Source organism: Dissoconium aciculare (assembly GCF_010015565.1).
Source record: "Dissoconium aciculare CBS 342.82 unplaced genomic scaffold K489scaffold_19, whole genome shotgun sequence".
Lineage (NCBI taxonomy): Eukaryota > Fungi > Ascomycota > Dothideomycetes > Mycosphaerellales > Dissoconiaceae > Dissoconium > Dissoconium aciculare.
Genome location: NW_022984969.1, coordinates 50,665 through 78,320, shown reverse-complemented (window position 1 = coordinate 78,320; position 27,656 = coordinate 50,665). Strand labels below are relative to the sequence as shown.

General features: G+C 52.0%; 10 protein-coding genes across 10 annotated transcripts; 4 read left to right on the top strand and 6 right to left on the bottom strand.

The window, feature by feature from the left end:
- Window positions 1–284: 284 nt before the first annotated feature.
- Window positions 285–1,680, bottom strand: K489DRAFT_374369 (uncharacterized protein; the record flags this gene model as incomplete). The annotated part of the gene is made up of 4 exons (XM_033603516.1): window positions 285–449; window positions 496–1,347; window positions 1,400–1,526; window positions 1,598–1,680. The coding sequence occupies 4 exons, from the start codon at window positions 1,678–1,680 to the stop codon at window positions 285–287; spliced, it is 1,227 nt and encodes a 408-aa protein (XP_033455376.1).
- A 1,498-nt stretch (window positions 1,681–3,178) lies between these two features.
- Window positions 3,179–4,789, top strand: K489DRAFT_405090 (uncharacterized protein). Its single transcript, XM_033607143.1, has 2 exons — window positions 3,179–3,534; window positions 3,603–4,789. Exons 1-2 carry the CDS (start codon window positions 3,301–3,303, stop codon window positions 4,488–4,490), a joined length of 1,122 nt encoding a protein of 373 aa, XP_033455375.1. The 5' UTR covers window positions 3,179–3,300; the 3' UTR covers window positions 4,491–4,789.
- Window positions 4,790–6,424: 1,635 nt separating this feature from the next.
- Window positions 6,425–7,487, top strand: K489DRAFT_384947 (uncharacterized protein). Its single transcript, XM_033605979.1, has 2 exons — window positions 6,425–6,466; window positions 6,532–7,487. The coding sequence occupies exons 1-2, from the start codon at window positions 6,446–6,448 to the stop codon at window positions 7,273–7,275; spliced, it is 765 nt and encodes a 254-aa protein (XP_033455374.1). The 5' UTR covers window positions 6,425–6,445; the 3' UTR covers window positions 7,276–7,487.
- A 326-nt stretch (window positions 7,488–7,813) lies between these two features.
- Window positions 7,814–8,744, top strand: K489DRAFT_294251 (acyltransferase-domain-containing protein; the record flags this gene model as incomplete). The annotated part of the gene is made up of 2 exons (XM_033600271.1): window positions 7,814–8,273; window positions 8,344–8,744. Coding segments are annotated over 2 exons (861 nt in total), but the record flags the coding sequence as incomplete, so codon positions are not given.
- Window positions 8,745–9,373: 629 nt separating this feature from the next.
- Window positions 9,374–11,025, bottom strand: K489DRAFT_384945 (uncharacterized protein). Its single transcript, XM_033605978.1, has 2 exons — window positions 10,507–11,025; window positions 9,374–10,312 (listed from the first exon to the last, which is right to left on the bottom strand). Exons 1-2 carry the CDS (start codon window positions 10,999–11,001, stop codon window positions 9,773–9,775), a joined length of 1,035 nt encoding a protein of 344 aa, XP_033455372.1. The 5' UTR covers window positions 11,002–11,025; the 3' UTR covers window positions 9,374–9,772.
- Window positions 11,026–13,358: 2,333 nt separating this feature from the next.
- Window positions 13,359–14,251, bottom strand: K489DRAFT_413810 (uncharacterized protein; the record flags this gene model as incomplete). The annotated part of the gene is made up of 3 exons (XM_033608088.1): window positions 13,359–13,925; window positions 13,973–14,114; window positions 14,175–14,251. The coding sequence occupies 3 exons, from the start codon at window positions 14,249–14,251 to the stop codon at window positions 13,359–13,361; spliced, it is 786 nt and encodes a 261-aa protein (XP_033455371.1).
- A 47-nt stretch (window positions 14,252–14,298) lies between these two features.
- K489DRAFT_405086 (uncharacterized protein) lies at window positions 14,299–15,153 on the top strand (the record flags this gene model as incomplete). Its single annotated transcript, XM_033607142.1, has 1 exon — window positions 14,299–15,153. The coding sequence occupies exon 1, from the start codon at window positions 14,506–14,508 to the stop codon at window positions 15,151–15,153; it is 648 nt and encodes a 215-aa protein (XP_033455370.1). The 5' UTR covers window positions 14,299–14,505.
- Window positions 15,154–15,865: 712 nt separating this feature from the next.
- Window positions 15,866–17,086, bottom strand: K489DRAFT_96000 (uncharacterized protein). The gene is made up of 2 exons (XM_033609075.1): window positions 16,607–17,086; window positions 15,866–16,537 (listed from the first exon to the last, which is right to left on the bottom strand). The coding sequence occupies exons 1-2, from the start codon at window positions 16,721–16,723 to the stop codon at window positions 15,992–15,994; spliced, it is 663 nt and encodes a 220-aa protein (XP_033455369.1). The 5' UTR covers window positions 16,724–17,086; the 3' UTR covers window positions 15,866–15,991.
- A 364-nt stretch (window positions 17,087–17,450) lies between these two features.
- On the bottom strand, window positions 17,451–18,235 carry K489DRAFT_413807 (uncharacterized protein; the record flags this gene model as incomplete). The annotated part of the gene is made up of 3 exons (XM_033608087.1): window positions 17,451–17,951; window positions 18,032–18,152; window positions 18,204–18,235. 3 exons carry the CDS (start codon window positions 18,233–18,235, stop codon window positions 17,451–17,453), a joined length of 654 nt encoding a protein of 217 aa, XP_033455368.1.
- Window positions 18,236–18,505: 270 nt separating this feature from the next.
- Window positions 18,506–26,820, bottom strand: K489DRAFT_384941 (beach-domain-containing protein). The gene has a single exon (XM_033605977.1). The coding sequence runs from the start codon at window positions 26,480–26,482 to the stop codon at window positions 18,743–18,745; it is 7,740 nt and encodes a 2,579-aa protein (XP_033455367.1). The 5' UTR covers window positions 26,483–26,820; the 3' UTR covers window positions 18,506–18,742.
- Window positions 26,821–27,656: the final 836 nt, after the last annotated feature.

The following is a 27,656-nucleotide window of genomic DNA, read 5'->3' as shown; positions in this document are numbered from 1 at the left end:
TCAGCTATGGTCCGGGATGTTCAGCCGTAGTCCGGAGTGTTCAGCCGTGGTCCGGAGTGTTCAGCCGCGGTCCGGATTGCGGATGTGTCACTCCGGTTGTCTGGGGATGGCTTCCAGCTTCCTCGGTGCAGCGCAAGTGTGCATTGACGACAGCTCGTCAAGGGGCAATGCCCCGGGCTCATAACCTGTTGAAATGTGAGGAAGAAGGAAGAAGATTCTTTTTTTTCCCCTTTTTTTCTCGGAGGGTGGACAGACCCTATTTATGTACCCCTTGCCTGTCCACGCTATGCACCATTGCCACCAACATTTAACACGCCCTCCACATGACACCCGCGGGCAAACAAACTCATAGTCCATACCAGGATCATGTACTGTGTAATCACAAGAGCACTTTCCGCACCGATATCTCTCATCAAGACGTCCTCCTCCGGAAGCTTCAGATGCTGAACCTGATGTCAGGTTGGAAGGTCCCGGCGGAGGAGAAGCAGGCAGAACCTTTGTGAAAGCGGCTACGATCGCCGATGTAGCAAGCGAAAGCCTTCGACGAATTGGTGTTTGATTGTCAAGGACTTGCCAAGCATCATCATCTGCAGGGGTGTGAGACGCATTCAATGTGTTGTGACGGCCCGAGCTAGGCTGCAACGGAATATGCAAGCCTGACTTTGTTGATTGTGGGCTGCCAGTTGAATGCATAGACCCTCTTCGTAATTTGCGCCAGCTTTGCGAAAATGTGAGGTAACAAATATCGCCGGCGAACAAAGGCAAGGTGTGGAAAAGTGCTCGAATCGCTATCACTGGCTCAAGAGGTGAGTGGGCCAACGCAGAGAGATGCTCGGAGAGGAATTCGAGCAGATAACCTCTCAACGGGCTTCTCATGAGGAGCAGCTGAACCACCTTATTTGAGGCATCAAAGCCGCTGACAGTAGAGTGTAGTGCGCCTGATGGCGATGATGCTTCTAAAGCCGTATGGTCGTGTTCGGGACCGATCTCACGTTCGTCGATAGCCTCGCCGGCCAGAGGCGATGTGTATAGCAGACAAACCGCCCCGACTAAAGACCAGGTTGCCCAGGTGTCCTGCAAGTGTATTTTGAATTTGCCAATGGCGAGAGCGGAAAGGGTCGGGAGGTTGTACTTGTCGGCGCAAATACACATCTGAACGTCGAGAAGCAGCGAGTTGCAGGGGCCTTCCGCCGGATCCTCTCCATGTTCATGCGATTGTCCAACAGCATTGTAGTTCGCCTCACTGTCCGCGGCGATGGCTTTGTAGTCACCCGCATACAAAAACTGTAGCAATGCCCCAGCTACCCCCGAATCTTCGTCCAGAATGATAGTGTCGTCATTTGACTCCTAAGAAATACAATCAGAAGCCGCATGGACAGGGATATTGTGACAGACCTACGCTGAAGCCACCAGTGCAGGCTCGGTCGAAGAATTCACACTGCGAGCAAATGATAGCTTTGTGTGCCAACCAGACGCGATCTCCACTTTTGATGGTCAAGTCTGCGTACTTCTCTGAGCGCAGGAGGCTGTGCTTGTGAGCAAGGATATTCCTCATCAGCATTTACTTGTTTTTTTCCGTTGCACAAAGATGACTTACCTGCCGAAATTCGGGACAGAGCCGGCTCGATCTATTGACCGTGTGGCCGTGTCGCTCTCTTTCATGATGACAGGGTAATCCATGCGAGATTCAGGTATCGAGAATCAAGTTGATCGCCTCCAATTTTCATAGTGGGGACTCATCGGGTGATATATGTAGATTTGGAGCGCCCAGAAATTCCCAGTGGCTCCTCTCGAATGATGAGCCGCACATCTCGCAGAAAGGCGTCATGCAGCTCTGCGACTGTGCACTGGCAGCACTGCATCTCGAAATAGGCTTGGATGATCCTTCATGACGCTGGCGGAGCTCTTCCGTATATTATACGTCTTGTCTTGTTGCACAGACCCCGCCATCTTAGCACCACCAAAGCTTCGATCACTCGAGACGCGTAGGAGGTGACGTGGAGTAATAGCTCGGCGGATGGCACATGTATTATGTGATAGTACTGATCAAGTGATGTTAGGATCGCAATGGCGTACTAGTCCTTTTATAGGTCGATTTGGCTGCATAGTCGGTCTTAGGTGGTTGACCGCCACGTGAAGCCCCTGTTTGAGGCTTTGTTGCTGATCGATAGCTACGGCGGAAGACATTACGTGCCCTTTTGACTTGAAAAAATCTTACAGGTTGAGGAGATCATAACTTGCTCCATTCCCTGGAGAAGGCTAGGAAGATCCCGTAGATATTCAGCGATCTTTATCGCGATGTGTCAATGTCTTTCATGCATGCCCGGGATAATGCGCAACGTTATACCCAACTGGATTGGCGCTTGCATCGATATATTCACTAGATCAAATCTGACTGGATCCAAGCAAGTTCGGTAATGTTATTATTTCTTCTCGTACAAGCCAGATGAAGTGTTCTAAAATTGTTCTTCAAGCACTAGGCGTGTAAAGAGTCCCAGAAAAGGGTCGTTCGACTTACAGATGTCGAGGGTGGAATCGGTACTGTTCGAAACTCTATCACCTTCGTGTACAATCAAATTTACGGCATGGGCTCACTTGAGAGCCATACAATCGCCTTCAATGGCACATTACTCTCCTTCGCCGACTTCCTACAGATAACACATGAACGCATGCACAAATTTGCCATCAAGGAGTTCAAATCAGATGCCGGGTCCGCAGCAGATACGATCGAGAAGTTGAGCTTTACGCTAGCGGGTGCGACTGGAAGAATTCACGGTTAGCACACTCGTGGGACTGGTTCATTACCGGCCACTGAGGTCATGGCAGATCTAGAGACGGGATTGTCTTAATTCCATGCTTACTTCGACCACTTGTCAGGTAAAACAAGCGACTTCGATCAATTTGCTATGAATTGGATCAAAGAACTGAAGAGTGAATGATTTCCACTCATGTTTGAGCAATCAACAGACAGCGCGCATCTGATGTGGATTGGAAAGAGAACTCAACGACTTGAGGTAACGCTCATCGATCTGATCATGACAGGATTGAAGTGTATCTAAGACTTTGAATGCCCTGCTTGGGAAGCGTGATCACTGTCTTGTTCCCGAAACTCGGATAATGGCAGATGAACTTGGTAGCATTCCACCACTCTTCATTCTGACCTAGCTGAAGCCAGTGGAATACTTCAAGTTCTCTCCTGCCTGTACAGCTGGAATTTCGGCTTGTCTTGTCTTCGTCGCATGTTCCTTTTGTCAAACTTCAGACCATTACCTTCTCATCCTTAAACTCAAAATTGTTCATATGTCGTGCGACGTTGTCAAGTCACCCCGCTTTTCGGCGCCAACAAAAGGCTCGACGACCGAGGGAAAGAAGCTTTTGAGGAACAGACGTATAAATGATGAAAACACGTCCGATGTGATAATCAAGTATCACGATGATGAAACCAGTGTGGACCCTGTTCGTACTTGGTACGCGCATCGCGAGATCCTTACAGCAAGCTCGGGATACTTTGCCAGATGCCTGGATAGCGATTCGGTATGTGCTTTGATGAAAAAGAGTGTGAATCTCTATTTATTATCTGAGGCTAACAAGATATCTTAAAGAGATTTCAGGAGTCGGAGAATATGACAATATGTCTACGTGACGTTCACGGTGGGGAGGACGTAGTCAACTGCGTTCTGGAGTACATGTACAGTCAGCTTTGGAATCCTGACGACGTCTCTCCTTTATGGAGTATCACTCAGAGTGTCCAAATCTACTTCTTCGCAGATTACCTCGACATCGGAGATCCCAGACTGCTTTCTTTCGCAGAGAAACGCCTTAGGTCTCTAGCGGATTTGCGCTTGTATTATGAGGGCAAATCACCCTCGCTGATCCATGAATTGCCATCGCTTATCGATGTCCTTTATTGCTCAGACTATCAAGACCACCGCGCAATCCGAAGATTTAAACATCACGTACGCAGTGCATTGATCGCGAGGACCAGCGAATTTCAAGGAGACATCGTCAGGAAACGCGGCACAGTGTGGGATCTTGTCAATTCTTGCGCAGCGTTCGGAGCAGACGTGAGCTACGCGCTTGCTGAAGTGCTTCGGGGGAGCCAACGCGCGGAACGCCACGAGCGATATCAATATAGCCGTATCTGGCGCCGGATGACAGCATTACAGCGACTCCCCTTCGAGGAGATAAGTTGGGAAGGCGGAAAACGTGGTTCTAATATTTTGGACTACCAGCGGGTGCCGATTGCGGGCCAAACCGAATATCTTTGTCCGAATGAGGATTGTGCTGGCTATTTCACGCACGAGGATATTTCCATACATCGCTACCCGAATGTGCCTTTTGCTGACTCTCTCACGCACGAGGATATTTTGGCAGCTGAAAGAGTTCATGTGTCATGCCCGTGGTGCCAGAAAACGTATGCAGGGGTTACCTGGGCAAAGAACAAGGCTTCAGACGTGTCCAAGCTCGTCCGGCCGCATTTTCGAGGATGAGAATGTAGCGATATAGTTCCTTGGAAATTAGCAGGCTGTGTCCGGAGAGGGATGAAGGCAAAGTGCATTGGAGGTTCTCGGATTAGCACATTTGTAAAAAATCTGGGTCTTGATGACTTTGCGCGACTTGAATATTTTGAGCATCGAACTGTCCATGGCAAGATATGGAAAGGGATCTTTTTCATCTTTTGACTCACCGCTTGAGGTTTGAGAGTCTTGATCATATCTAAGCGCCTTGCTCACAACTTTGCGATCTTAAATGTCGTCACCGCAAGAAGTGCCGTGTAAGGTAAAGGTGGAAGAAATGCTGGACTTTGAGATCGTCATGCCGGAAGAAAGTGTCTTCTAAAATTGTACCATCAGGCAACAGAGGAAGGCCCAGTGAAACAGCTGGCCTCCCCGTCGCCGTGATAGCACCATGTCGAATTTCCTCTTCTTTGCTACTCCTCAGCACACTGCAAAGCTACACTTCCACACGCACGATTGCAAACTATCTAGTGAGCTTCCGATCGTTTGTCTCCGCCTCACTCGCTTAACACTACCTATTCAAAGACTCCTTCTGACCAGAATGGATCCTTCGAAAGATGCTGCGCTGAAAAAGCCGTGAGTGCAAACTATCTACACGCGATTCGAAACTGACAACGCAAAGACATTGGAACGACAACGCAACAGCCGACGTTACCATTAAATACCTCGATAGGGGCACGGACTCCGAGCCTGCTTGTACATAGCATACGCATAGCTGGATCATTGTCAACCCGAAGCATTTCAGAGTTCCTAGAGACGGCAAGATTGAGTGTCTCTGCCCGTGTACGGACGGCCGTGGATACTTCACGCAAAAACATCTTTCTAAGAGCGACAATGCTTATGGTTATGCTTATTTTGCGTGTTCTTGCTGTAAGAGGTTACGTCTTGGATCGAATTAGAATGAAGAGCAACGTTTCTGATCTCAATCTACTATGAAACGACCGACTCTTAGTAAGCTATTCCTTGATTGTGTTCTGCTTTGAATAACGAAGGCGTGTACGTATGTAGGAATAATTTAGCAGGTGCATATAGTTGATCAAGATTCTATATCCTGTATAATTCCCGATAGCACACACGGAACGATCGCTCTTAAGCAGACTGTGTAATCGGACGTCTTTAGTATGCAGCAATTCCTATCGGTACACGCCGAAGATCGATAACATAGCGAGCTTGCAGCGAGGTCTGTCGTTCCAATCGCCGATTAGTATACACAGCTGTCAACATTTGACGACGATCGGGCGGCAGAGATTCCCAAGGGCTATGAAAAGCTGAGGCTATACTGTATTCAATGGTCAGCTCATGCTCTTCACGGCCAGACACGATATCCAGAAGCAGCATTTCAGCACACCTTGTTTTATTTTATTTTATTCTATCGTATCTCACCTCATCTTAACTTGGCTATCAGCTTAAATCTGCCTAGCTCATTGCAATACAATCGATAAAAGGGCGGCTTTGAACAAGTTTCCGACTTGGTACTCAGCAACGGAAGTGAATGGAAAGTAACACATCCTTGATATAGCTACGGACCGACGCACAGCCGCTGGCCGCGTATAGATTTCACTCCGTCCACTATGCATAAAGATGTTTACATTCTCATCTGTCAAGCTTCACCGATCGCAAAACCTTTGTCTCAGCTCACCCTTCGATACATCTCCAACATTACTAGTTTGCATCCCCACAGTCAATAGCATACTAGTGAACGATCAGAATGAACTCAAACGCTTCTAAGGCCCCTGTAGTGGTGCCTATAACTTTGTGCGTCACACCTTTTCATCGAGCATTGAGCGCCGCTGACACAGCACAGTCGATTCAACGACAAATCGACAGCCGACGTGACGATTCAATTTCGTGACGAGGAATCTGGAGAAGTCGTCCACATCTGGCACGCTCACATGAAGGTCCTACAAGAAAAGTCCAGGTTCTTTGCAATGTGTTTTAACGAGACCAGCGTAATGGCAAACTGGGACCTCCGAGGAATTACGGAGCGCTTTTTGCTGATCATGCGCATGCTTAGGAATTTCGCGAGTCCCATGAACGCTGCAGCACACTCTCCAGCGATTGCGGTGGCACCGAAGCCGTCGAGGCGCTTCTGGATTGTATTTACCGTGATGATTACAACTTGGATCCGATTCTCGAAACAAGTCCCTGCCAAGCCCTGTCGGTCAGACTCCAAATGCTTGACTGGGCCAATTACCTTGACACGGTCGACTCAAAGTTACAAGAGAAGGTTGTGAAATGGTGCTCCGAGAACGCCGACTCTTTTACACAAATCTCCCAACTGCCTACGAGCGTAGGATTGTTGTACGAAAGACACTCGATTGCGACTCCTCACATCGAGGCATGTCGCTCAATTTTCATAAATCACGTTCAAGCACAATTTCCCGAGAAGCAAGAGATACCTGACTCGACGGAAAATGCGTTTCAGTCGATATGCCGATCGAATATGGACTTCACCATGGACCTTCTGTACAGGTTCTCGAAGTTCAGGGCGAAATCAGAATCAAAAGTGTTGCAATATTTGAGAGCAGAGTGCCGTCACTGGTTTGTCGGTACTGAGTCATTGAAGACTTTGCCACGGCATCAGCAAGTTTCGACAGAAGGTGAACATCAATATCTATGCAGGCGGAGGTCATGCCGAGGATGGTTCACCACCAAGTGCATGGAGGACGACCCTCATGAAGAAATGCGATGTCCTTACTGCGATTGGCGAGACTACGGGAGTAAATGGGACGCGTTTCATAGAGATGCCCGGCCATGACTGAAAGTCGCATGACTACAGATACATTTACCGTATCCCGCGGCGCGGCAACAGTCTGTCGCAAGGGGGAATGGCAAATGTACGGTGAGCGAAGGAGATAGCATGCTGGATTGGTTATTGTCGCAATTCGATCTTGGGAACTTGATGTTATGCTGGACACGAGCATTCGGGATGAATTTGTATGTAGCAAAGAAGAATGCACGAAGTCACGAAGACGGCGGAGGTGAAGTCGATGGATCGACGTCACATGAGATCGACGCATGGGCAATTGACTTTTGAAGAATTCCGGCCGACAGAATTCTGGTGCGCGCGAGAATGACGACCCCGCCCTCAGTCTTGTGCCATCTCTCCAACCACATCTTTATGTTCCCACGTGCGACCATTACTTTTTTTTCTTATTTGCAGTATCATATCTCCGAATAGGACCGATCGGTGAGGAGTCGATACATAAATCCTGAGCAGACCTCACGATCCTCACGACCTGCGCACGCATGAACAACCTCCACCAATAACCGAGCAAATGTCATCCTCCTCCATCATGTCCTCTCTACTCTTCTACCTCCTCACCCTCATCACGATCCTCACCGCCACGGTCCACACGCTTCTCTTCCTCGGTCGAGTCCTCAAGAACGATGCTCTCGAATTCTACGGCCGCTTCCTGGCCGGCTCAATAGCGCTCTTCGTCTGCGCGCTGTATGGCATGATCGCATCGGCGGTGCTCAATGTCGTCGGATATGGAGGACTTGGGCAATGGACGACAGCGCGGGCGTACAAGTGGACAATGCTTCTCGTGACGGGAGTGTGGTTTGATATTCATGACGGTGGAGCTCCAGGTGGTGGTTCTGCGGGAGGATGGCTGGATAAGACGCGACCGGCCGTGTTCGTCGGCAACCACCAGTCGGAATTGGACATTTTGTCCTTGGGACACATCTTCCCAAAGTACTGCTCGGTCTCGGCCAAGGCGAGCTTGAGGTACATGCCTCTGCTAGGATGGTTCAGTACGTGCCAGGGCATCTTTCTGCGACTACCGAGGCCTTGGACTTCTCGCTAACACATGATCTTGCGTAGTGTACCTCTCGAAAACCGTCTTCATCGAACGCGCCTCTCGAGAAAAGGCCCTCGCCGCTTTCGCCGACGCCGCCAAACAAATGCACGATGCCCGACAGAGCGTCTACATCTTCCCCGAAGGCACCCGCAGCTACTACGACCACGCCGACCTCCTCCCATTCAAAAAGGGCGCCTTCCACCTCGCGATCCAGGCACAAGTCCCGATTGTCCCGGTCGTGGTCGCAAACTACAGCCACATTCTCAACGTCAAAGCGCGCCGTTTCACGACTGGACGCATTCCGATCAAGATCCTAGAACCGATCTCAACGAAGGGATTGACGAAGGATGATGTTGACGATCTTCTTGAGAAGGTCAGAAGCTCGATGTTGGCGGAGCTGAAGACACTCACAGCAGAGGCTCGCGCGACGGCACAAAAAGAGGCTGCAGGTTTGGCTAAGGCTTCTGGTGCTCAGGCTGTGGCTTCATAGGGGTGAGAGGATTCTTCGAACGTTGCGTCGCTCCCTTCTGAGGTTATCAAGAAGTGGACGGGCCGCGATCGCGAGTTTCAGGCTATCTTCTTGTCCGCACTTCAAGCGGCTGGGTGGCCGGGGCGTCGAAGTGGGACTTGGCACAATCTGGATTCTTTCGAGGATATGCGATCGCATCGCCGCGACCTCGTGGCCGCAGCGCAGCTTTTCCGAGGCCGGAACCAGTAGCTCCACAGTCTGGGAGAGGACATGAAAATTCGGCCATGCTACGCTGGAGCTCCATCATCACCCGGATCAAGGCTGAAACCACGAAATGCTTCTCTCCAAGACTCCACGGTCGCGGGCAACCAACGAACCATCACTGCATAAATAATGAATTGAATCACGAAACACAGGAAGACGATAGAAATGGAAAATCCAGCCTCACGAAATTGCATTTTTGTTGTTCTAGAGATACCGCTTCTCCCTCTTCCGGAAAGCACGAGAGACTGAAAGACGAGACTTCCATAGTACAGTAGTCGTAGAGACCATCAAAGGGAGAATAAAGAGAAATTGTAAATATGCTTGTTCTTTGCCTATATATAGCACATCATGAGAGCGAAAGGTCGGAAATCACAAGAAGTTGCCGTCCCTCCTGAGGTGCTCGTGTTTCTGCTGGCAGGCAGTGCGAGGAAAATGTTCACGATCCTGGCACACATGAAATGGTGAGCGGATAGGTGACACAATTACTGTGTGATGAATGGAAAGACGACAGTTTTCCCGGAATTGAGGAAGAAGATCTTTGCACAGGGAAAAATTGTTTACATGATGGGGACATCCGCGCCCCGCCTACAAGTGGACACCATCAACGTCCTCCTACCAAACCGGTGTTTTTACTTCCACGCAGCACACCTCGTAGTCTTACATCCCATCTCCGCAATCATCCTCACTTGCTCTAACGAGAACACGATGCATGTCCATACTCACTCCACCTTGGTGGGAATCTTGACCTGTCCCCTCTTCCGATCCATGTGCACAGTACCATACCTGACACCAACCGCCGAGCGACCGCGCCCGTCCCGTCCCGCCTTCTCGACCGAGATATCCTCAAATTTGAAATCCCATCGTCGACCGGACACGACGCGGATTTTCTCCGCTTCGTAGCGAGCTTTCTTCTCCTCGGCTTTGAGCTTGAGGCGTGCGGCTTCGGCGTCGCGGGCCGCTTGCCGCTCGATGCGTTCTTGGAAGGAGAGGCCCTCGAGATGCTGCCGTTCGAGGGTGATGAGTTCTGGGTGCGGGATGCGTTTGTCGGCCGGCAGCAGGATCGGGGAGAAGGCGCGGGCGGCGTCTTCACGGGTGAAGTGCCGGGACTCGGAGGTCGGGAGGAAGAGTTGTTTGCGGGTGGAGGGGTGGACGAAGAGGTCGTTGATGGACTCGTGGGGAGTGATTCGGGAGGCGGAAAAGGGAGTTTTCGGCAGCATGGCGAGGACGGCGTTGTTGTAGGGTTTGGCGAGCTTTTTGCCCTGAGGAAAAGAGAATTAGTGGAGTTCTCTTGTAAGGTGAAACTGTGTTTCGTGAAGCATTGTGCTTTTGCGTCCTGGTGTAATCAGAGTATAGCTTTCTAACCATGTAGGTGTCTTCAAGACTAATCGAATAATTTTTATATCATCATTTGAGGACGGGGCGAGAGAAACAAGATGGAATCAGATGCACTTACTTCTGCGACCCACTGCTTCTCCACCGCCATCAGACGGACCACAGCAGCGACTCGTCGGATATCAACGCCGAACGCTGCGCTGACACTGGTGATGTCCGCGCCACGATCAGCGACCTGCCGGTAGATCTCCTCGCGTAGCTCCTGGCTGAGCACCGCCTCTGACCGAAAGAATGGATTCAGTGGGAATGGTCTAACAACTTCACCAGCATCTTGCGGTGCTTCAGCCTGCTTGGCCTCCATTTCCGCCTTCCTCTTCCGTAGACGTTGTCGCAGTGCCAATCGACCTGCACGGTCCGCCTCATCAACACCATCTTCCTCCTCCTGCCGTTGTAACTCTGGCTCCTCCTCTTCTGAGATGACGTCAATGGTAGGAGTCTTTCCTCCGCGCTGGTCGCGTTTCAACCTTCCCGTGTTGTCATACGCAGTTACGTAGTTGGTACTGCCTGGTAGCGGATCCTTCAATTTCTTTCCAGTGCCCTCAAGCCATTGGAACATATCACGTCGTAGGCGGGTCCGGCGACGACCTTTGGGTGCTCGTGTGCGCGTTTCTCCGGCATCTGCGTCGTCATCGGCGAGTCTCCTCGGTGATGTGTGGAACTGGCGGCTTGATAGAATTTCGCATAGACATTGTGGTCGCGTGACGGATGTCGGCGCAGTACTGACGGCCCTCAGCCGTAATGCCACAGTTCGGGGAGGCATTGTACTGATTTTGTGAGATGAAGATTGCCGTCGTTCGAGTGATGGATATCATCAACTTTTCGCGACGGCAATGATGAACTGCAGTTCGGGACCAGACAAATAATTGTTTCCCAAAACGGCGCATTTCCGTCGGAGGAGGGCCGTGCACAGGACTTGCTTGGCGAGCTCACCTCCAACCACAACCGGGCTTGGGCAGCTTCTAGATCGTGAAATCGTACGCCGCGAGAGACCTCGCCACGATACTCCTACTTCGCAGCCGATATGATGCTTACATTTCCTTCAATTGGTCTGCAGATCAAGCAAAAGACTGGATATAGCTTGCAATTTGATGAGCAAAGGAACGCTTGAGAGTGCGTTGTGACGAGATGACAACGGCAAATTCAGGGCCTCGAAAACTGTGAAACTTCCAGGACCCTTCCACATTATTGTGTATACGTTGTTCCAGTTTCATCTGAGAAGGGATTACGTCTGTGGGAGTAACTTCACCCATCGTGAACACCGTTGAAAACTGCTCAACCTTGGTGGCAGCGCGGACTCACTCTTCCTGCTCTCGTTCCATCCCAGCCATTTTGTGCTTTCGCCTAGTGCATGCCTTTGGAGATCTCCAGACCTGCTTCATTTGGTATCACTCAAATTGGAACTGCAGGGAAGCGTACTTTTGTTGGTGAACGCATGTTTTGGGCCGTCATTCATGAGAACGCGTGCTGAACATGACGTGAAAATCAGCTCGATCGCTCTGTTGAGATCCTCGGGATGAGGGTGCACTGCTCCACGGCGAGCGAGATCGACGCATCCTGCGTAATAGGCTCCGTATGCTAAATGGGCTAGACCAGGAATCCCGTGGCGATCGGCAAAAATGAAACCATTGATAGTTGAAGAGAGTAATGTAGGGAGACGGTTGAGATCTTCGACGCTGTGGTAGGCACTGTAATCCCAGCTATACAGACAGGCGAGGAAAGTTTCGATCGTTTCTACACCACCGGGAATGTCATGAAACTCGATGAAGCCCGAAGTTGACTCCTCTGCGTGCGTAGCGGGCACTTCGATCAGCCTCGTGTAAATGACCCAGCATCGGTACCACCTGGGTTTTACCTTGAAATTTTCAAAGCAGCTGGCGAAGAATCGAGACTGCGGACCAAGGATGGCTCGATGAACCTTCCAAACTTTGCCTTGGTAACGAATCTGAAAGTCGGAGTAACGGTCGTCGAGCAGACTGCGATGAGCGCCTGTCAGCGAACAGTATCACCGCTCTCACGGTCGCCGGGAAGAGACTTGCCGCGAAAAGTCGCAAGCCTCTGGTGGGTCATCAACTAAAGACATGCTGCCAATGTCTCTCCGGGGTTTCCGAACAATTTACAACTTCTGCACAAGATTGTTACCGGTGGATCAGGTATCAAACTTGAAGGATTGTGGGTAGACCAAAAGCAAAAGACAAGTGATTGTAGGTGGAGAGATGCTACTTGGACTTAGGCGGAAGAACAAGGGAATGGAAGCCTTGGGCTGAACTCAGCTTGGATCGTAGAATGCTAATTATGCTTCACTTGTCAAGCCACAATATACCCACGCTGCGGAACGAGCCAGGTGCAGCTTGTCTGCATGAGCCCTGCTCTATCACCTGTATTGATTGATCAAGGCGATAGGTTGTTGGATACTTTCTTTCCCTCTCTATCTACGCGGTCGTGTAGTCGGTGAAGCGATTATATAGGAGCCTTTCGCTAACCTGGAGCCACTCAATTATTCAGGTGAGAATAAAGTTCACAGCTGAGCCTAGGATATGATCTCAAGGAGTTGCGTCGTCCGCTATGATCGCGAGGTTGGTGAACTCTGGCCCCGAACAAATCGATTTCTGGAAATTTAATTGAGGGCAAAGGATATTAGAGGGAATTGTAAGGGACTTCTCATACTGTTACTTCATACGAGCAAATTTCAATGCCTTCAGATCAAGCGCAGAGACTTTGCCGATGTTTGAAGATGTTCAGGTGCTACTTAAGTCACAATTCTGAAGAATATGAGGTATTGAACGATCGCAACGCCTCAAGAAGGATGTGTGCAGTGCTCCGATGCACTCACAGATCATCAGATCTGTTAAAATTGGTTTTCCTTCCTCAGCCAAACGTCGCGATGAGTGAGGCTTCGCACTGCCCCCAAGCATCTCAGCTTGGCCGGGGACGCCGCGGGCGACGATGAGAAGATGGTTGGTCTACCCAAGAAAAGTCGAGATTTACAGGGGCCGTTGGACCTAGGAGATCCACCGCAGGCGGAGTGTCTCCTTGCGGCTTCTTGCTGACCGCACTTCGACGACACACATTGATGAGGAATTGCGTGTTGGACTTGATCCGCTCCTGAAACTCAACAGCTTCGTCCGTGCCAGAGAAGAGGATCTCAGCTTTTGCTACGGCCAGATCCTCTGCTCGAGTGTGCAGAGCACCGTGAGCGGGAAAGCTGGTGTATATCAGCTTGACGGCATTGCTGTAATCAAAGCGGTCAAAAGCATGACCCCCGTCAAGTACCGATTGCACCTGCTGTGAAAATTCTTCTTCAGATCGAGTGACGAGGTCGGCAATATTATGACGATCGGCGAAGATGCACATCTGGACATGATGCAAGAGCGGCGAATGGCCTGAGATATACTGAGCGGTGTAGAGGTAGTTGATAGCGGCATCCAAAATTTCCGGGCCACCAGCTATTTCTTTCAGGTCCACGATGGACGTTGTGGACTCCTATGCCCGGTGTAAGTTTAGTGAATCCTGCTTGAATGTTGACGAACAGGGCACAGGATTTTTCTTGCCTTGAATTCCTCAAAACAAGCCCGAAAGAATTGCGAACGTGGTCCGATGATAGCCCGATGAACTTTCCAGGATTTGCCTTCGCAGCTGATCTCGAAGTCTGAGTAGGTGCCATCGAGTAAGCTGAATTTAAGTAGTCAGTTACTTGTAGTATTGGGCTTGTTGTCCGAATCGAAATCTTACGTTGCGACACTTTTAAGTAATGGCTGGATTTGAGCATTGCTCACCGTTTGCGCAGGAGAGGTAGCGCTTTCTAGCATTGCGCATGAGTTGAGTATGAGCGTAGAGAGTTGATGAGATAAGTAGAGCACACGAGATCATATAGAATAGTCTGAGGTCAGCGCTTTTGCCCATAGAAGCTATTAAACATCATTTGTGTGGAGTGTGGTACTAATGCCACATAGCTTCTACCAGTTCGGATGATATCGCCGATCCGAATTCCGATGACAGGCCCCTACTTCATTCACCAGCCCCTCGCATCTCCTTAAGGAGGTGATGTTGCGCACATAAACCAATGAGAAGATCCGGAATCCTCGACATTTTCCACGGAAAGTATTTCGACGTCTCATCCGAAGACGTGCTTGGAAGCCAACGCTGCCACACGCTGAGACATAGTATGTGGTATGCCTTCATTTGGTGCAGTCTCGTAAATAAGCTCCACCGCCCTGCAGAAATCTCGGACCTCCTCGCCGCATTTGAACTTCGTCTTCTGGACCTGCTGGAGGTACAGCTGCTTCGCCAGAAAGGCCAGATCAGGGTTATCGAATCTTTCGGCGAAGACCATCATGTGGATGTGATGAAGCAGAGGAATTTGCGTGTAGGGCATCTCCTCGTAGTCTCCGGTGTAGATATGTCTCAGTGCCTGCCACACGATGTCGAAGCCGCCGCGGACGTCTTTCAACTCGACAAAACCATTCTGAGACTCCAGTTAAGGTCAAGCGTTAGTCTAGTGGGTAGCTTGAGAGCGTGTGTCTTGAGAAATCACCTTGGGACTCGCAACACGAGACCGGAAGTATTTAGATCGTGGCCCAAGGATGGCGCGGTATACCATTACGACGTTGCCCTAGTATTTGATCCGAAAGTCCTGATAGGAACCGTCCCAAAGACTAGTTTCATGTCAGCTGGGATATCGATGCTCACTCGGCGACACCCTGCGTCGTGATCGTTGCCCACGTTGGCGAGTCATCTTCCGCCATACTCTCAGGCGTACCGCAAGATTTGCGCTTCGTACCACTGGCAGCGGTGTGGGCATGCACGTTTTCCACGATCACATTCAATGAGAACCTTGTAAATCGATCGTTTTTAATAAATCATTTCGCAAAACTGGTAAGCACCATTGATACCAAGATGGGGCATAACGTTGCCAAGATAGATAGACACAAGTCACTTGCCTGCACGCTTGCTTCTCGGCGAGTTAACTCGTTCTAGTAATATATGATTTCGAGTGTACTACCGATGCTTTCCTCAGAATCTGCTCTTGGTACGTACAATATATAGGCCGCTCACGCTCATGAAGCTTGACTCTAGATCTACGTTATCCGGGATCCAAAGAGGTTTTTAAGAACTTTGTCGTGCTCGGGGGTTTCCAATTGGTTCAGGTGAAGTTGATTAATGCAAGTCAAGATACATATATCGTCGAGATGTTCACGGAGTCCTCTCATGACCTTGGAAAACTGATTCAGTAGTGAAGCGATGACGTGCATCAACAGCGATGAACAGGCTCCTCCCGTTCGAAACTGCCTAAACATCTCTTAGGTTTGTGTCATCATGTTGAAGGTGATGTCTGGCATTCTGTCTTTATTGTTCAAGAATTGCACTTCAGAGCTTGAGAGCTTGACTCTACCGTGTCGAAAACAAAGCCTCCGTGCCACTCGTAGGAACTACTGATGCTCTCGTTCCACAGCTTGAGCAGCCCGTACAATGCCATGTTCATTACGGGAGAACTCAAATGATACCTGTGAACGCTTTTATTCGAGAGCATGGCAGAGGTATGACAGGACTCAACGCAGCTCGTGCTTACTTTGTAGTATGTGCTTTGCCATTGGCTCCTCCTCCCAACATTCAGAGGCATGGCTTGCAATGGGCTCTGATCCCCCGCCTTGGGGCGCCATCGCAAGTGTCTTGCAAAGCTGCGCAGAGATGCGCGGCATGGATTCAAGCAGACCTTGTAGATGCTCGACTAGCTCCTTGCTTCCTCGTGCGTACACTTTTTTTACCACACTGCTGAAGATAATGGCACAAATTCGGTGTATCAGATGGTGACCTGCACAGAGAGTGTACAGAATCCTCGTGCTCTGGAAAATGTCTTTCAAAGACAGCTTCGTCGAACTTCGTAAGGTCTGTTTGCGAAACTCCGCAGTTGCCATGAGGCTGAGATCAGGGATCTGATAGACATCCGCGAAAATGAAGAGCAGGGCGTGATGTGTGAAGGGCTGACATTTGGTGTCACGGGGGTACTCCAGGGTGTAGACATATTTGAGGGCCATTTCGACGATCGGCGCACCGCCGGCGACTTCCTTGAGCTCAACGGAGCCACATGTTGATTCCTGCAATATGCCATCCCAGTCAGATATCTGTTCGTATGCCTCGAGCGAGAGCTTCAGAGCGGTACTTACGTGAAAGTTCTCGAAGCATGTGGCGAAGAAAGCCGATCTGGGCCCGAGGATCGCGCGGTGAACTCTCCACACTGTGTCTTCGCACTTGACTTCGTAATCGGCATATGATCCGTCCATGAGGCTATTTCTAGTCTTTGAGAACAGCGCAACCACAAGAGTGTCTGAACGAGCTTACTCCGACATCGCCGTTCTCACCGTGAAAAATCTGGTGCCTGTGAGGATTGTGTCAAGATCACTCCCGTCTGACGTGATGAACTTCTCCATTTCGATAATCGTAGCGGAGCGCTTGAATGGCGGGCGTGATTGGCGACAAGATCGCAAGAAGCATCAGCAGTGAGTATTAACGACAGGGTTTCAGTAGCATCAGCGCTCAAGAAGTTGGTGGCTGAACAAAACTTTGAGATTAAATGATCTGTTGACGCAAGGAGTCATACGCCGGCTGCCAAGAGCTAGCTTCAAGGACCGACGAACGAGCTTTATTCACTTTGGCCAGCAAATCGCCTCCCCGCGTCAATGAGCTAATTTCTTCGCGACGTGATGATCTTCTTACAATAATATGATCTACTTATGCTCTATCCAATCTCAACTATTTTTGTTCGTGTATGCATCGCATCGTAGACTCTCAGTCTCAGGTAAGGACTCGACCGAAGCCGAAGCTAGATCTTGCTGCATCACCTCCGGATGGTGTTCACATTGGTGCCGGTGGCACGGTATGCGGGCGCACGAAAGCGTACCCAAGTGCTGTGTTTCTCGTCACTTGAACGGAGGTTCCGGCTGGCTCTGTCTTGGATTAAGGGGCTGCCCTCTTACGCTGTCGATAGCGAAGGGTCCACTAGAAATATGCCTATGTGTCAACCATCTCGTTTAGAGGAAAAGATGCAAACGCAGACTTCCATGCATCACTAGAGAGCGCGAGCTTCTGGCAGAGGTCGACTGCGAAAGCGGGTGACTCTACCAAACACTCCTTGAAAAGCTTTGCGTCCTTTGTGTCACCGAATAATTTCTTCGCACATCTCGTCGCCAGGCTCAGCGATTTGCGCCGCATCTTCTTCGAGGTCTGACAGACAGACTCAATCAGGCCGATGGCAGTCGAAAAGTCTGCGAAGTGCTTGAACTCGTCAGCCTTTGTGGCTTCGACTTGCTGTCCATACTGATTCACGGCCTGGTTTGCCAAGTCCTGTATCCCATGCCGGTCACCGAAAATAAACATTCTCACGTGGTGTGAAAAAGGTTCGTCCGCAGGCGCCGGGCAGTACTGGCCCGTGTAGATGGCTTGCAAGGCGAAATCGACGATTTGGCTACCCCCAATGATGTCCTTGAGCTCTACAACATTGGTGGTAGACTCCTATAGTTCGCATCAGATGGCGCACATTAGCGACACGGGCGGCAATGGTGGCCAGCGCAAAGGACCAGACATGCACATACCTCGAAATTTGCAAAACATCCCTCGAAGAAGCTTGACCTCGGTCCAAGGATGGCACGATGGACCTTCCACGATCGATCCTCACATTTGATTTCGAAGTCAGAATATCGACCGTCCTGGAGACTTTCAAGGGCTCAGCGTGGATCCCACTTCAAGGAATCGACAAACACCGACCTTGCAATCTTCACTAACAAGGTTGCTTCCATGCTGTTGTCTCCCTGCCGCATACTGTCATGCGAATATGAAAGTCCAGTATGAATGAAGAGGAGTCCATGACAGCGATGTGGAATGTTTCAGGTCTTGTATCCGTCGTTATCACGTATCACGTGGAGTGATGTCGCACCATTCCCGAGATGGCCTTGTGGCAACTGTGCCGCACGCGTTTTGGGCTTCAATGCATTCCAAGATGCTGGGGTCAGAGATAACCACCAGTCTCGGCCGAGGAAGCCGACAGGACAATAGCACGGCATGACTCGGACAACATTCGCCTACTGCACATTATGTTTTCTTCGAGCTTTCTAAGAGCGAAGCAAATCATGACCATGAGAAATGTAGAAGGCACCCTTTGCGCACAAGGGCCGCCATTCCGGCGGCACGAAACTGTATTTCTGACCAGGAACAACGGCACGCGAACAAGACATCTATTCTGAAATGCACACAATCCACCGACAAGATCCCCAATCGACCCGTCTGTCAAAAAAAAAACCATCGCCCTACCGCCCGGCGCCACCCCGCTGCACGCATTCCCAGTCCCAAACATTCCCATCCTCGTCCCCGACGTAGACCGCTCTGGCCGCGGGCAGGATACAGGTGACCGCGGCCTTCCCGAGGGGCGCATGGTCGGCGGTGGTGGAGGTGGCGCTGACGATCGCGCGGCCGACGTCGGTGCCGCCGGCCATGCGCTTGACGAGGACGAGGCGCCATTCGCCATCGCCCAGGCTCTCGAGTTGCCAGACGTTGGTCACGCCGCCGGGGTGGCCGGAGAAGATGAGTTCGCGGCGGAGATAGGCGTTGCTGTGGTCGGGCGCGCCCTCGTAGAAGGCGATGGCCGTGATGGTGTCGGCGGGCCGCTCGGCGATTCGTTGGCGCACGAGGAGGTGGCCGTTGAGGGTGTAGAGGAGGAGTTCCGGGCCGGCGGCGAGCAGGATGTGGCCGGTGACGTTGCTGATGCGGGCGGCGGTGATGGTCGGCATGGAGGGGGTTGTGGTTTCGCTGTTGTTGTCGTCCTGGCGCGCGGGAAGGAGGACGCGGATGCAATTGTATCGGTTGAGACCCCACAGGAGGGCCTGGCCATCGGTGGAGACGGAGATGAGCGTGCTAAAGACGCGGCTTGCTGCGAGGATGATGACGGGCGATCGATGGCCGAAGAGGTAAGTCTTGGGTGAGATCTCGACGCTATTCCGTGTGACCGAGGAGAGAGTCCAAACGCCGATGGTACAGTCCATGCCGGCTGTCAGAAGAGTTTTGCTATCCACAAAGGTCGTAGTTGTGATAGGTCCGACGTGGGTATTCTCATATAGACCGAGCAAGCGACCAGAGGACAGCGCGAAAAAACGCAGACTGTTGTCCGTGAAGCCCCATTGTACAAACCGATCGAACGCCGGTGGCACGTTCCGTCGAAGAGGACCGCAGGCGAGAAGAGTCTTCTCTGTGCGGGAAAAGGTCAGGTCGGCGACACGCTCGCCCGTCTGGATGAGAACATTCGGGACACGAATCAAGGTCTCGATGAGCGAGTCAAGCCGAGGATCGGCATGCCTGTCGTACTCGCGCGTGGGATGAGGTCGAGTGAACACCTGATGCGGAGTCTGACCGAAAGAGTGGATGATGCCGATGGTAGCGAGGCGTTCGACGGGATCGTCAATCTTATCAAGATCCTTTGCGCCGCCGTACGACAGATGGTGGAAGCAATTCGTGGCTTCAATCGCGGCTTCGCCACGTTGCTTGAAACCAAAAACCAGATCGATCCACTGGTGCAGATGCTCACTGACGTACGGACTCTCCAGTGCCTCTCGATGTTTGGCAATAAATATATGCGGATCACCCTTCGCCCATCTGGGCAGTTGAATGTGATTGACAGACTCGCCGCTGCCTTGCTTGCTGCCGAAGTCGTAATTGTTCATGTTGGTGAGGAATTCCGGAAGGTAGAAGAACTCCGGTGTCAACTCCCGCACGTCACTGCGGTTCTCCTGTGAAGCCGAGATCCAGGTCTTCTCGATCGAATCGAACAAGCGATCTGCGTGGTCAAAGGTACCCCCCTGAAGCAGCAGATATGATTGAACGAAGGGCTGCAGACGGATGAGGTACGAGCTCACGATCATGGCTGAAGAGTAGTGTGTGCCATAGTGGAACGGCGGGGCATTGTGGTCGCCCATCTCGGCGAATTGCTTGAAGCGATCTTTATATTCCGCCTCACGCAGAGGCGATTGACACCCCATCGGCTTCGAGAAGTCGCGATAGACTCGCGGGTTGTCGAGATCCAGCTCCTCGCTGGTGTAGTCGGCGAGGACCCATGGAAAGACGGGATATTGCGTCAAGTCGTTGAAGGTCCGCCCGGCCATGGTGTTGACCAGCATGAGATATTGAAAGTTGGACATCTCGCCCTTCATCCACTTCTTCGTCGCCGCGTGCGTCGGGCCGGAGTTGAACAGGTTGCCGAACTTCGACCCGAAGCTTTGCGGTTCGGACTCAGGAGTTCGTAGGGTGTCGAGCCTCCAGGAATCCTCGCCCGTGCTGGCAGTGGTACTGTGGACGTGCGGCGCACGGGAGACGATGTAACTGTAGAGGTCATCTCGGCCTTTCGTTGCCATGCAGGTGAGGAGATAGCTGCGTCCATCGGTGAAGAAGACCTCGACGGCGACATCGCGCAACAAGAAGCGACGTTTGGAGATACTTAGCAACTCCGCCCAAGCCCAGCAACGAATCTCCTGTTCGCCAAGCGAGCGCTTCGACCGTGAACCGCCGACGTCTTTGCCGGAGATTTGATGAACATATGGGTCCCGTTCATCCTCAGGTGCTTGTGCAACACCGATGATTTCGCCGTCGGATCTCTGGAAGAAGTTGTCCTGAATGTAGAGACACTTCTCTCCGATCACGAGCAGTCCTTCACAGGCCTCGAGACCGACGATACGGGAGATGTTGAAGAGATGTTTGACCGCATCGCCGCGTTGTAGGCTCGTCATGACCTTGCGGTTCTTGTCCTCGATAAGTCCATCCTCGTCCTCTTTGGGGTCGTCAACCATTTCGAAGCCGCCTTCCAAAAGTTGAGAGTTGGACACAGAGTCGCTTCGTGGGCGCATGGCCTCGGGTTGATCGACAGCACTGTTTGGCGTCGCGGGAGTTATCGGCATTGGTGTCAAGACATCATCGGCCAACAATTTGGGAACCTGTGTATCGATCGCAAGACGACTAGCCGGTCTTCGCTCGGAGTATTTCCGTTTCGACTGGAAGACTTCTTTGTGCTCGGAGTAGTCCGGCAGCACGCGCATACGCATTCGATTGACCGCCTCAGTCTCATCGAGCTGCCACCTTGGCGCGGTAGTAAGAGGCTCCAAGCCCGCCGGCTTGCGGATTTCCTTCTCCAGCTTGTCAAATGATGTAGAGAGCTGGTTCATGCTTTCCTGGTGATCTTGAATCGCCCGCTGCAATCGCGTGCGTTCCTGCGAATGTACATTCGACCGCCAGTAGCTTGTGGAATTTTCAAACCGGAAGATGAGATCGTCGGTGGATGTCTCTTCTGCCATCCATTGCCGCAGCTTCTCGCGCCGTTTGCTGAGACGATTCTTGCTGGATTCTTCAGCACTACGGTTCTCGCTTTGGACGAAATCATCCCAAGGCCGGCTGAGGTAGTTATGAAACACGTTGTCGAGGGTGCGTCGGTTTGCATCGATCCAATTCAGGAATTCGTCGTCGTCGGAAGAGACCAGCCGCATGAATCCTGTAGAAAGGTGCCTCTGGTCTGGACCCATTGCATTTGTGAGAAGAGTTGCAGCTTCGGTAGGCTTCTGCACCAGGACAGTGCGCCACAGACTTGCAGCGGCGAGCCGAACTGTCCGCACCTTCGACACCAGCTTGTGGTACAGCAAGTAGCAAATCAGCTTTGTGAAGAGCGTCTCTTGGTTCTCTGATGAGAAGAGGATGGTCTGCCAGTACATCATCTTGACCAGGAAATCCGTCACGTCCTTCTCCTGGGCGTCCTCGTTCAATTCCGACAGGCGCCAGAGGGTAGCTTTCAGGAACACGATGCGGATCGAGTTGACGGACTGACTGCACAGCCTGACGGATTTGGTCTGCGCAATATTCGGAAGCTGGAGATGCTCGAGCAGTTCGCCCGCGAAATCAAGCAATGGCTGAGCCCCATCAATGAACCATCCTTCCGACACTGCCTCTGCCATATGCTGTGTGTACCTCGCCAGGTTCGTGAGAACCCTCGTATCCGTGAGAAGTCTTTGGTTGAGTCGCAGGTGACTTCCCAGTTGAGCGAGCGCGTTGACGAGGACGTACGACTCGAAATACGCCTGATGCTCCTGGAATCCAGGCGGGACCTTCTGGAAGAGCCCCACACCAGCAAACTTGTCCTTGTTACAGATATGGTCGATGAAGATGCTGATGGCAAGCTCCAGCAAAGCTTCGACCAGGGAGTTTGTGACGTTGATTCTGATCGGATCGGTGCCCTTGGGCGTCATGGGCGAGGTGAATTGTGCAGGCGGGACAGCTAGACGATCTCCACTGCTGTTGATGAGCACGAAGGAAGAGACTCGTTTTGGGGCTTCGACACGATTCGCCGTCAACGGAGATGGTACACGTTTGATCGATACCGAGCTCAAACTTCTGACTGAAGGCGGGCGTTCGCCGATAGAGTTCGAGTGCGGACGCATCTTGACTTCTTCTCCCTTGAAGGAAAGCGCGTCTTTTTCGGATGCGAGTTCAGTCTCTGCGGCTAGCCGATCTGAGCCGGTGAGAAGTGGAAAAAGGATAAAGAGCAGTTCCTGGGTATATCTTGACGAGATTGCAAACTCGCGGAAAGCAGAGCTTCGATTGTACACCTCGTTGAGGAACTGAATGATTGCAGCAATGATCCCTGCTTCGGCGGGGTTGGACTTGTCGTCGTCATCGTCGGTCAAGGCAACATGTCTCAGTCCAGCTTCCAGCATGGCGAATATAGGCGAAAGCATTTCCGGCTGCACCACCTCGGTGGCGTCGTCAATCGTAAGCACTTCCACGAGGTGAAAGGCACCGAATTCTTCGGGCGCAAACCTCTGCGGGATGTTTCTGCCGAACAGGATGGCGAAGGAAGTTGCCCAAAGCTCCTGCGAACGCCAGAATGACTTGAGCCGCGTCTTCAGCGTGACGAACCCGACGTTCTTCCCGGCAAAGGGATCCTTGAATTCGGGCCCCAGCGCGACGAGAGCGCGACAGACGATCTGCACGGCGAGGTTGATGACTCTCGTATCGGTCTCCGCGAGGAGATGGAGCAGCCAGCGATTGGGCACCGCTTTGTTGAAGCGACGCATGTTATTCGATGAGCGTTCGTCGGATACGATCTCGACGACGAGTCGCAGGCACAACACGGCCAATTCAAATCGAGTCATGCTTGGTTTTGACGGGACGGGGATCGAGGCGGCACTGCCGGGCGTAGCAGGTCGCGGTGATCGGGGTCCGCGGGGCCATGCGCTGATCCTTTGACGCATGCTGACCACCTGGGCCATCCCGCGAGGTTGGCCGACCGGCATCGCACGTTCGTCGTGAAGACCGTAGGTGATGAACATGGCGAAGTCGCGGTACAGCGTGTGGGCATTGTTGCTCTCCAGCAGAGTCTTCAATGTAGGCATCATCAACGCCGCGGAGTCCTCGGAGAAATCCTCGGATTTGAGCGCTTCCATGAACTTCTTGAGCACACGCATGCGGGATAGTCGCTTTTGGTTGAAGTGTAGGTGGCGGTTGTCAACGACGAAATGGCGGAACTGCGACCAATAGAGCTCTTGAGTCGGGATGTCACATCGTCGCCATGTGTCGAAGTCAAGGAGAAGTACACGGTATGCCATCGGATTCACGAGCATGGATTTCGCCGGCTCGTTCATGTCATAACCTGTGAACTTCAGTATGGATGTCAGAAGCGGTAATTCAAGCGCTTGCCGATCTTCGGGCGGAAGGCTTGCGGCAGTGTGTCGCCCGCTCGGATGCGATGCATTCCCTTCGATGCCAAGCTTTTCGCGGATTATCACAGCGAGTAGGCCGTAGCCATGGCCTTTCTCCATGGCTTCGCTGATGCGCCAATTGTCCTTGACACATTCCAAGACGATTTCAATGGCTTTCAGCAGCGCTTTACATGTGTTCGCAGTCTCGACCTGCTGGAAGAGGACCGGCAAAGAGCCGATCAAGGACCAGCTGAGGTCATCGAGATGGTGAGGCTGCACGACGAATACACCACCAGTGAGCACGCCTGTGCCATATGAACGGCCGACAGCTTCGACCGCTGCCGGGATAGCTGTGTTGAGGGCTACGATGCGTGCTTTCTGTGCCAGTGCCTGGTACTTGGCGAGAGCCTTGCTGTCAGCCGCGGACTCGACCAAGGATGACCAGTAATTGGGCGACTCAAAGTTGATCGTAGTATCGGGATCGATACCGAGCAAGAGCCGCGACTCAGGGGCGACGTTGCTACCACGCTGCTCCGTCGCAGTGATGATGTCGGACTTGTCAGATTTGTCGGGATGCAGAAGCTCGTTGTAGCGCTGGAGTTCCGCAGAGGCCCGATAGGTCAACAAAGGACCAAGGCAGTCCTGGAAGTTGCCGCGATACCGGGGGCCCAAACGACAGTACACCGCGATGATCTCGTCGGTCAAAGGTGTCTGATAGAGGTGGGCGCCGGCCAGCGACCACCGCGACTGCACGGCTCCTGGCACATTACTGGTCGCGATGCCGCTCGGAGTTCCAAAGAATGCCTGGACAGGGTTCAGGCGGCGGTGCGGAGCTCCCGCCTGTGGCGGGCCCAATCTCTCAGGTTGCAGAGCTGGCGATTCCGGGTATGAGCACTTCCGCTGCTCCACAAAGTCGCCATTGATGAAGAGCGAAGCCATGCTTTGGTCTGGATGAGACGCATTCCTGCGATGAATCAGAGCAACATGATACCATCGATATAGCTCGAATTTGGCGGTTTTGAAGCGAATGCTCGGTATAGCCGCTGAGCGAACTGACGTTTGCAAGATCAGCTGGAAGCTGTCCTTTTCGAGGTATATCAGGACAAAGCACTTTTGATCGTGATCATAGGCCCCGAAAATGGTTGTGTGACAATTTCGATCGAATTGGTCGAATCGCATCCAAGCCACCAAGGAATATCCAGTCTCGGATGGGAAGACTCGCGGAAGACTCGGGAATTCGATCGAAGCGAATCCCCGCAGGCGGAGATCAAATTCGAAATACCCCGGCCATCGGGAGTTGAGGAGAAGGTCGCGGAGCAAGTCGCGCGCTGCGTCAGATTTCGAGGCTTGCCGAAAGAGGACCGCAGCATCGTCAAGGTTCTGGAAACCATACGCGCCGAGGTCGAAACAAATCGAGCGAAGTAGACCCTTCAACTTAGTGCTTGTTGATTCGTTGAATAGCAGCGGAAGCGCATCGGTCAGGAGGTTTGCTTCCGGAGGACCGCCACCCACCGTTTGTATAAATTTTATAAGCTCAAATGCAGGCGAGGAGGTCTCATCGACGTCTGACGCTGAAGGTTGTCCTTGAAGCTGCAGGGCCAGGTGGAATAAAGTGGAAAAGACCTCCGGGATCTTGATCATCACCTTGAGCGGCGTAACTGGTAGAGCAGAGAAGATCGTAGGAGGGTCAGATGGATCCGCGGGAATGTCGTATCGTATGCCACGGACGCAGTATTCGAATGTGATGGATTCGTCCAGGAAGGCGAGAGATAACAGGCTATCGTACAGGACAACGATGTTGGGCGATTTGGTCTGTGTGAGCCCCTCCGTCAAAGCGGATTGTGCATTCGCGACGCACTCGCGGACAGCTCGCCATCCATTTAGACGTACGCCAAAGTATTTGCGATTGCCTTGATGGGTATCAAGCGTAGCGAATAGTAGTCGAAGCAAGGCGGTCACAAATGCAAGATTGTTTTCTTGCTCTGAGGCCGCCGATTTCTGGCTTCCTCCGCCATGCTGAACGGCGATTTTCGAGTGAGCGGAAAATAGCTCAATCAGTCGTTCGAATCCTGCAGCTCTGCGGAATGTGTCCTTGGCCGTGGCATTTGCAATCAATTCTTCGCGAAGCTGTGTCAATATGTCCAGCACCGCAGGAAGCTCGGCGGCGATCTCGGAGAAAGACGACGGTGGGTCGGACGAGGATTTCCATAGCGGAAGCTGTCCGATCAGGAGAGCGGTCTTGGAAGCCTCCTCGAGGGTATTGAGACCTCGTGAGGCAGCACGCAGCCGCGAAGCTGTCGAGACCGTGGACATGGCCATGCCTGCTCCACTCGGCGGACTGGTCTCACACTGAATTCAAGATCGCCGTGCGTCATGCTGTGGGTTCGATCGCTATTCGGTGATGACCCGCGCGAATCCTCTCAAGACGGCGTGAAGATGACCTTTGTCGCAAAGATGAGGAGATGTCAGATTGTGGCCCGCTCTCTAGCCAATCATGTTTGATGCAATGTCGACACTGCAGATGATTTCGGGAATCCTGCGGTATTCCCAGAGTCCCTGAGATCTGATACCTCGTCGCTTCACACACGGAAGTCCTGACAAGCAGAGCCGCCGCACGTGGAAGCTGGTTGACGATGAACGCATGGGCCTTGGCGGCTGTAGACGGGATGTTGGTGGGAGAGAGCTGGAGGGCGTAGTGGTCTATTTTGGGACACAAGGCCTAGGAAACAGCGATCGGGCAGGAATTGAATTTTGAGCCTGAACATAACCCAAACCCTAAGTTGCATCACGTCCACACGGGCCTGGAGGTGCGCGCAAACTGCACGCATCTTGTCCCGCCATGTTTGGGCAACAACTGAGAAAATTTATTGAACTGTATGTCGACGTGTATATTAACAGATGAAGCAAATCTGGTAGATGTTATCGCAGTAGTTGTAGATGCGCAGACGAGTAGTCTTTTGCAATCCTCCAAAGCAAGCATAATGCTCGTGCATTTCTCATCAGAATTCCAACCCCAGCAGTCAGGCAATCCAGATCTTGAACTTCGACGCAGGCTCTCTCCTCTATGTGCAGCCACGACTTTGCTGTGATGTGCTTAGAGTTTTAATTCGATGACATATTACTCTCGGACGAAAGTGCACACAAACCGCGTTGTGCCTCTAGTTTCATGGACAGTCACCCGAAGGACGAGGGCTATTGACACTGTGTCTCACACTGTGTCAAAGGGCCGGCGATCTGCACTCTCTATCACAGGGTACCATGCGGTGCTTCGTCGCTCGAGTTCAATCTCTATGCTCAAGGTCGTTCACGAAGCCGCGCGGGCTCTGTGAGATCGACGCCGTGTTCTGTGACATCGTCCACCCTTGTTCACGTGGATCATCGTGACCAACAGCTTGTATGTGTGTGTGTGTGTGCCCGCTACGCCACACGAGGGCGGTGCAAGGAACAATGCGCCGTGGGACGCGCGCCCGTGCGGTGTCTCAGCATTTGTTGG